At 63.2% G+C, this 8497-nt stretch overlaps 2 protein-coding genes across 6 annotated transcripts in view; both read right to left on the bottom strand.

Moving 5' to 3' along the window:
• Positions 1-2: 2 nt before the first annotated feature.
• CUNH8orf82 (chromosome unknown C8orf82 homolog) lies at positions 3-1676 on the bottom strand (the record flags this gene model as incomplete). Its single annotated transcript, XM_015590224.2, has 3 exons — positions 1085-1676; positions 483-531; positions 3-247 (listed from the first exon to the last, which is right to left on the bottom strand). Coding segments are annotated over exons 1-3 (456 nt in total), but the record flags the coding sequence as incomplete, so codon positions are not given.
• A 380-nt stretch (positions 1677-2056) lies between these two features.
• The window catches only part of ARHGAP39 (Rho GTPase activating protein 39), a 61679-nt gene continuing 55238 nt past the window's right edge, over positions 2057-8497 (bottom strand). For 4 of the 5 annotated variants that reach the window (XM_015590232.2, XM_015590234.2, XM_025047621.1 and 1 more), the window contains 5 exons: positions 6262-6335; positions 4856-5055; positions 4212-4303; positions 3642-3811; positions 3288-3534 (listed from right to left, as the gene is read on the bottom strand). In XM_015590232.2, the coding sequence (XP_015445718.1) occupies positions 3340-3534; positions 3642-3811; positions 4212-4303; positions 4856-5055; positions 6262-6335 (731 nt within the window). In that variant the 3' untranslated portion in view covers positions 3288-3339. Of the gene's footprint in view, positions 3535-3641; positions 3812-4211; positions 4304-4855; positions 5056-6261; positions 6336-8497 lie in introns of all 5 variants that reach the window. The other variant, XM_006913005.3, reaches the window with a different exon arrangement.

An 8497-nucleotide genomic window follows, 5' to 3' on the forward strand; every position in this document is an offset into this window, starting at 1 on the left:
TTGTCGGCCAGGGGCAGCAGGCGAGCCGGCTCGAAGGGCACGGCCAGGGCCTCGCCGCCGCCGCAGTAGGAGAGGCGCGGGGGCCCGGGGCCCGCAGCCAGCAGATGCGTGAAGACCACAGGCCGGTCATCGCAGCGCAGGAAGTTGCGCTCTCTGCCGCAGAGAGAGAGGAAGGGGAAGGAGGCCTCGTAGCGGCCGCTGCGGTTGGGTCTCAGACGGGAGAAGAAGGTGACGAGGAACTGCGGGTCTAGGGGACAGAAGGGCACAGGTTGCTCACCGTGCCAGGAACTCAAGGTTCCCAGGCAAACGGCTCGCCAAGGGCCGGCGCCGGCTGTCGGAGGGCCATCGCGACTTCACTTTGGATAGCGGGCTCTTGAGCTCAGGACGCCCATTCCCCCGCTGCGGCGGGGTTGGGGAGCAGAGCCCTCCAGCGCCTCTCCGGAAGGGATAAGGAAGGTGGGGGGAGGAGGGCGCAGCAGTACCTTTGAAACAGGTGATGAAGTTCTTCATTTTGGAGTCATCCAGGAAAAGCTGCAGACAGAGGGACAAGCGTGGCCCATGAGTCCCAGTGGGAAGACCTCCCATAGGCGGGGACCTCTAGGCGGGCCTAAGTCCGCTTTCCTTGCTCGTCTGTGCACACCGTGCACAGAGAGGCATGTAGATCAACTTGGGAGCTCTGTCAACTTTCCCGCATCTACCCCGCACCCTGGAAGGTGCTTCCTGGCACACGGGTTTCCTGAAGTGACGTGCCTTTCCCGCGCCTCTTCCCGCCTCCTTTCGCTTTTCTAGTCTGCTGTGACACCTCCCCCGTGGAGGCTAGACTTGCTTCCTCGGAATTATGGTGGTTGCTCCTGCCAGGGTTTCCAAAGAAGGCGGGGCTGGTGGCAGAAGGGTAGGTAAAGAACTGGGGATGCGGAGCGCGCGGGGCTGAGCTGAGCTGAGCTGAGCTGGTACTGGGCGCCCCAGTCTCTCAAGCGCGCTGCTCTAGCTCAGCAGAGTCGGGTTCACTTACCTTAGAGACTCTGTCCACCCCTCCCACCGCCCCCTCCTGCAGGGACCTTCCGCGGCCCCGCCCCCGGCCCACCTGGCCCTGATGATCCACGTAGTAAAAGTACTCGCGTGTGCGGGGCTCGGGGCTCTGGCCCTGAGTGTAGGAGATGCCCCCGCCCCCACCGCAGGCCCGTGCCCCGAGCGGCCGCGCCAAGGGCAAGGCCCAAGCCCGGAGCGCCCCGCACGCCGGCCACATTCTTTTCCCGAGCCGGAAGAGGCTGGTGGGTCATGTGGTGGCGGCGCAGCACGAATACGCGTCTCCCCGGAGCCAAGGCCTTGCATTTTGGGTTCCGGCAACAGCTGCTGACCTCGCCCGGCCTGGCCGCCTGTTCCCCCCGCATTCCGGGCGGCTGGAATGTTCTTCCTTTTCTGGGCTTGTGAGGGCAGCCCACCCTGCCGTCGGGCTGGGGAGACACTGGCGCGCAGGGCCGCCTGACAGCGCGGTGCGGGTGTCAAACGGGGCTGCAGGCAGTTTCATGAACTGGGAGACAGGCTGGGACGCGGCGCTGTCTCGCGGGCTCTGCGCCTTTACCCTCGGAGGTTGGCCGCCGGCACTGGCCTGTCTCCCCCACCCTCTGAGAAGCCAGCTCGTCGCGACTGAGTCTGCGCGTCCAACTAGGTGCTGAATAAAGAGGTGAATAAACATTCTGCCTAGAAGCCTATGTCTGGTTTGGGGGAGGGCGGGTCAGAAAAAGCCCACCTCCCTAGGCAGGGCTTCCGGGGCAAGTCCCATACCCCAGGTGGCGGCAGACGGCTCTAAACGGCCTCGCAATTGCCCTACATGGAGCCTCCTTCTGGACCATCGCCTCGCCCCCATCCCAGGGAAACGGGCTCGTTCCCCCGCCCTCCTCCCCCCCATCTTCTACTCGTTTCTTTCCCCTTCTCCCCTGGCCTGTCTATCCAGGTGCCCATATCAGCAATCCGCTGAACACTGGACTGGCCAGCTCCCAACCTAGAGCCCTGCAGCTACTGGAAGGAATGGAAGAGGACAGGCAGGGACCATGGCTTCAAGTTTCCATATGTACTTTATTCACACAGAGTTGTCACCTGCATCAGAGTGTTTGTGGCCAGGCCACCCCAGGCCCCACAGACCACCCTGCTGAGGATGCAGGCCCAAGATCACCTGGGTCTCACAGGGCTGGGCTTTTTTAAATAATAAATAAAAACTCTAAAAAAATTATATATATGTAACTGGGGAGAAATTGTTTTATAATTGGAACTCGAAATTCCAAAGTGGAAAAGATACAAACTGAGAGTCTACGTACCCCTCCCCCCCAGCTCTGGCCTCCAGGGAAGGCAGTCCTAGGCACCCGCTGGTCCCCAAGCTCAACTCCTTCCCTGCTTCTGCTGCTGGTCCCGAATGGGCTCAGGGCAGGGTCTGGTTTTTGGTCGGAAGCCAAGAAAAGTTGAGGAGAAAATAAAGGAATAATACCAACTTGCTCTGCACAGAGGACTGGCTAGGATGGCTTGGAGATAAATAGCATTTGGGTTAAAACTGTCATTAGCAAATTAGTTCTTGTATTTTTCACTATTTATATGTCTATACACAGATGTGCTGGGTGCAGGACAGATTCTGAATTTATAATTACACCACGAAAAATACTCTTGCCCCTCCCCCACCCTGCCCCAATAATGCCTGCCTAACCCTGCCCCCCACAGGACTTTGGTTTGGGGGCCCCTCCCCGCCCAGAGATAGCCTGCTGGGCCCTGGGCCAGCCCAGCCTGGCTCTGGTGGTAGACAGCCCAGTGCCCTGGAGCCCCCAAACTCTGGTGTAGTCACTATGGTGGAGGTCACCGGTGGACAGGAAATTGGGGCCAGAAGCTGCAGGCCGGACACCGAGAGAGAGGGGGGCAGCCTTGGCAGGGCTGGGGCCGGGGCCAGGGCCAGGCTGAGTGCAGGAGCAACTGGGAGGCAGCTCGCCCCGGGGAGGGCAACGTGTGCCCTCGGGGCCCCAGGGCAGGGGCAGTGTCACTTGGCTCCAGGCAACAGAAGGCACTTTCTCGGGGCTGACCCACGGCCGGAGTGCGGGGGTGGGGGTGGGGTGGAGGGGTGCGGTGCCCACGGAACTGGCCACGAGGCAGGGGGCGTTCCCGTAGCTCCTTTGCCTTGGCTGTGCCCTCAGCCCGAAGGCCTGGGTGGGGGAGATGGGAGATTCCAGGGCTAGGGCGGGCACCAGCGGAGCCTGGCATGCGACCTCCGCAGTTGGGGCATTCCCTCCCCCCTCCCCGCTTGCTCTCCTGCCCGGGTGCACCCGAGCTTGGGCTCTGTCCCCACCCTTGGCCCACGTGCTATAGCACGCCCTCCATGAAGCTGGTGTCCAGGTGCTGGATGAGGACGCGCAGGAATGACATCTCTTTGCGAGTGTTTTCGAAGATGACACGCGGGTCGTCCGATCTGCAGCGGAGGCAGTTGGGCGCCATCACCATGGCCAGGTTGCTCACATCCATCTTGGTGATGGCCACGTTGGCGGGCTGCACGAACACCTGTGCAGAGCAGCAGCTGGTGGGCCGGGGCGGGGCGTGGGGCGTGGCCGGGGGTCAGGGGGCGTGTCCAGGGAGGGGGCGTGCCCTGGGCGGGGCCCACCGCGCACCTGGAGAAAGCGGATGAGGTAGCACAGCACCAGGCGGTTGATGCGGGGCAGCGCGTGCACCACGGCCACGGCGGCCTCCGGGCTCTCGTAGTGCGCGATGCACTGCTCGTAGAACTCGTGCGGGATCAGGGGCTCCTCCAGCTCCCGGTACCACAGCTTCAGCAGAGACGCTGTGGACACAGTGCGGGGGCTCAGCCAGGCCTGCGGGGCTGGCACCCGCCTAACCCGGGCGGAGGGAATGAAAGGGGCTGTGTGGGGGCGGGACCAGACTGGAAAGAGACCACTTGGCCGCGGTGGGCCGCAGGGCCGAGCCCTACTGAGCTTATGGACCTGAGGGATATGCCGGGTTGACGAGCAAAGTGACATCTCCCAAGGGCTGTGCAGCTGCCCTGAGCAGACAATGCTGGAAGGACTGGGAGCACAGTCAAGGGGGGGCGGTGCAACTGTCCAGTGGAAAGGGGGGGTGTCTGTACCAGAATCGGACCAGGAGCTGCCACATTACTAGGGGGAGCGGAATGTCGGAACCGCATGGACTGGGCTTGCTCCTGCTGACCAGGGGCTGGGGCTCACCAGGGACATGGGGGTCCTCCAGGCCTGTAGGCACCTTCCACTGGTCCACCTGTAGCTTCAGGGCGTTCACTTCATCAATGTCCCCAGGGACTCTGTGAAGCACAGAGATGTAGCTTGGGGCTCTCAGGCTAGTCCCACCTCCCTCCACGCAGGGCCAGAGGTCCAAACCCACAAGTCTGTTTCCCCAGCTGTCCTTTTGGAGCTCTGGTACGTGAGTCACGACAGCAGGTGACTGGCCATGTGCCACTCCCCATGGGGCAGGGACTGGTGAGGACTGACTGCTGAGGGTGCTGCATCTTTGTGGGTTCTACCCATGGTTGGTGTCTGAGCACCCTCTGGGCCCCTGGTGGCTATTTCTGCAGGGGCACTGTCCCTGGCCAGCTCTCCTGCCTGGGTTTAGGTGTACTGCCACTTAGGGGAACGTCCCTGCTGCCCTGCCTCTCCTGGCTACACAGTGGCCTTGCCCTTCCACTTGCTCCAGGTGCCTCTCCCCACTAGCATGCTGGCCTTTTGGGGGGCCTCAGTGGCTGCTCCGAGGCAGGGGCACAGGTCTCCTGACCCTGCCGCCCAATGGCCCTTGTCTGCCTGAGACGTATGGTGGAGACACCCAAGGCTGCCACACCCGGGACCCAGGTTGCAGGCACCTGAAGATGCCTTCCGTCTGGTCGCCGTTGAGCGCTAGCACCTCCTCAGACAGCCGCGTCTGTACCCAGGGGAGCTGCCGCTCCGGGTAGCGCTCCTTCTGCATGCTCATGACCTCCTGCAGCGCGCTGCCGAACATGGAGGGGCTGAACACGGCGTTCTTGGCGTGCCGGATCTCCTCCACGTTGGGCTTCCGCAGCCCCTGCAGAGGCAGCCCAGCTGTCCCACGTGGCGTGGCTGCCCGGCTCTCCCCCCACCCACTGCTCCGGGGGCTGCCCAGCCCGGGTAACCCTCCTGCTGGGCCACCTACAGGCCCCCAAAGCTTCATGGGAGAAAGGTGATGTGACTCCCGGGGCCAGAGGGACCAGGCTGGCAGATCTGGGCCACGTTGAGGTCACTCTGGGGTAGCGGCGAGGGGAGAAGCCTGGGGTGGTTGCAGGCTGTGGCTTCTGAAGTGTGACTGCAGCAGGGCTGGAGCAGTGCATTCCGGAGATGAGGAAGTGGCCAGGTGGCGGATCTCTGAGACAGTGCAGTGAGCAGCTGCCTTCGACGTGTTAGGGAGGGTCAGGTGCAGGAGGGCCCGAGGGGCTTCTGGGGTGGGGCAGTAGGTGCAAGGGAGGAGGAGGAGGGGTGCAGACGCTGCACCGTCCAGAGCGGGCAGGAGGGGAGGATGACCCCAGATCCCAACAGTCCAGGGAACAAGACCCAGCTGTGAGGTGTGCCTGAGGCCTGTCCCTCTATAGGAGCTGCAGAGTGCGGTCTCGGGGAGGATGCGGTGGGCTTTGGCTGCCAAGCTCCGCCAGGTGGTAGGAGGTCCCAACGAGGCCAGTGGCTGAGTGTCAGGGAAGCAGCTGTGGAGGGTGCTGCTGGAGCCACCTGTCTGCCTACCTGGGACCAGCTGTGGGGTGGCGTCCAGCCCTGGCAGGAGCCCTATGATGGGTCTGGGCTCTCACACCTGCACTATGGCCAGCAGTGGCTCAGTGTTTGCAAAGGAGCACATGGTGGCCTTCTGATCCCATCTTCCAGGTGTGAGGGCCCTTCTGGGAGTGGTCTCAGTCTGCCCATGGGCCGGGCCTTCGGCACCCAGCCGTAACAGCCAGAGGGTGACAGCTACTGCTGCCGCCACCCTCAGTATGTCTGGTGACCTGCTGCCCAGGCCTAGCCACATACCCCTTTGCCTGCACTGGCTCCTCAGCTGGAGGTGCGCCCCTGCCCGAGGCCTTCCCTGACTGCCTGCGCTGGTGGGCTCCCCGCATCACCCTCCACACTGTGAGCTGTCACTGCCTCCCCAAGGTGTAGGCTAGGCTTGAGGCTCACCCAAGGTTCCCTGCCTCCCTCTGGACCCTGTCTAGCTGTCACCGGCACAGCCCACCCACCCCTGCCCGACTGTCCTGGGAGAAGCTGGTACCTTCTTGGCCCCAGTCAGGGCCGCCTTCTGTAGCTTGTGGTAACAGTACTTGGCGTACGTGCTTATGGCCACCCCTGGAAAAGAAGGGATGCTGGTTGGCTTGGAGTGGGTGTCTGGGCTGTGGGGCTTCAAGCTAGCCAGTGACCAAGAGAGCAAGTGCTACGGGGGAACAGGCAGTTCCTGCCAGAGTGCTGGGCCCTGGCCACCTGGCCAGGCTCCTGCCCATCCGCTGGCTGGGGCAGGGGGCCCTCACACCTTAGGGCTGTGTTTTTGGGGGCAGAAATCAACACGGAAGCAACCCCTCTGCCATTGTCCCCAACCCCCCACGTCGAGGAAGGGCAGTGTGGGGATGAGACCTAGTCCCCAAGGAGTCACCGGCAGGTCCCGGGTCCCAGGGCCTCCAAACTCCAGGTTCCCTCTCCCAGCTGGCCCTGTGGAGCCTGAGAAGGGTCACTTCCACGTGCAGCAGGCAGGGGGCACTCAGAGCCCACTGCCTTGGGCCAGCACTATGGGAGGGCTTCAGCCCCAGGACCCCCTAACTGCTTGACTGAGTACTGCTGCGTGGAGGTCAGGGAGAGGGAACCCTAGGGCCTGGCCCATGGTGGAAAGGGGACAAGTATGGAGGGGACACCCCATGTCCTGAGCCTGGGTGTTGCCCAGAGGGCAGGGGGCTTTCTCACACTGCAGCCCTGGGTCATGGGGGATGGCTAAGCTGGCATTCTGAGGGCAAGGACCTTGGGGACCTTGGCCGGGGCTCTCCAGACACAGAGTTGAAGGAGAGCGGGCACGTGGCTGGAGGGGGGTGGATCTGAGATGTAGGAGCATCTTTCTTGCCCGGGTGTGGGGAGGGGAGGTGGCAAGACAACACAGTGAGGCCAGCCCAGAGCAGCCATCAGGGCTGATACCACAGGCTAAGGAACAGACAGATGGGCTGCATGTCGCCAGGCTCAGGACCGGCCCTGCTCTCGAAGGCTCTGCCTCTACTGGGCCCGCCTGTCTGAGCGCCTCCTGCCTGAAGACAGTTGAGGACATGGGCGGGGGTCCTCAGACTCCAGTGTGGAAAACAGAAACACGCCTAAGTCTTGGAAAATCTGTCCCAGGTCCTGGGACCCACAGGCCCCTGGCAGAGAATTGCAGCTGTAGCCCTGATCCTCCAGCTGGGACACAGCCCCTGGAACCTTCCGCCACAGGCCCGTGTGGCCCTTCTGAGTGGGCCACGGTTTAGGGAAAATGGACGGCGCTTATGGAAGTGGACCCCCGGCCAGACTCTGAGCCCTAGGAACCCAGGAAGCACTCTGCAGCAAGGACTGTTCTCCCCCATACCAGGGCCATGCCTGCCTCTTCTTAGGACAATGCCTCCTGTCCCTAGTCTTGGGGACTACTGGGGAGACATGCCCTGACTTCTGTTTCAGGGCCTCCTGGGACCTAACCCAGCCTCTCCCACAGGCCATGATCTGAAGGTCCTGTGGCTGCCCCCTCAGCTGGTGATCGTGGCCACCTGCAGCCTTCCTGGGCCTTAGTTTCCTCCTCTGAGGATGGGACACCTGTCTTACAGGTGCTGTGAAGGGCCAGCCTTGGAGATGGGTGCCCACTGAGGGCTCAGCAGATGCAGTTGCTGAGTCAGTTTTGGGGCAGAACGAGACTGAGGCCACGTGTGCCCCGAGTCCCTGCACACCATGTGCTGCCGTGGGGACAGCCTCCGGGGCCACAGCTGTGGAGTGTCTGCGGGGTGCCTGGGGGGGGTCAGTCAGTGCCCATAGGCAGCCCAGAGAGACCCCATCGGTGGAGTGGGGTGCCCTGCTCCCAGCCCATTGCTTGTTGTGAACTTGCTGGGGTATACCCATCCCGTTTGAAAGGTAGGGACGCAGCAGCCTCAGAGGGGCCCACAAATCAGCTCTCGCAGTCAGTGCTGCTGTGCCAGGGCCCTGGGAGGAGTGCAGGCCACAAGCCCCAAAGGCCACTGAGTGGGGCCAGAAGCCCCTGGCGCTGACTCTGCTGGGTCCCAGGGCTCCAGCGCCCTTGCCCTACCCAGGACCACCTCAGACTGTGGCGTCCTGCTCGGCCCACCCAGGCCCCCGCGGGACCTGCTCTGGGCCCCAGCCCTGCCTCACTGCTGCAGACAGTCCAGAATGGGCTCAGGCAGGTGCTCGGAGCTCGTTCGGTCCACAGCCGCACAGCCGGGAACCCCGGGTCGCAGCTGCTCCCTTCCGCAGAGGGCAGCACTCGGGCCGAGGAA

Source organism: Pteropus alecto, unplaced genomic scaffold, assembly GCF_000325575.1.
Source record: "Pteropus alecto unplaced genomic scaffold, ASM32557v1 scaffold105, whole genome shotgun sequence".
Lineage (NCBI taxonomy): Eukaryota > Metazoa > Chordata > Mammalia > Chiroptera > Pteropodidae > Pteropus > Pteropus alecto.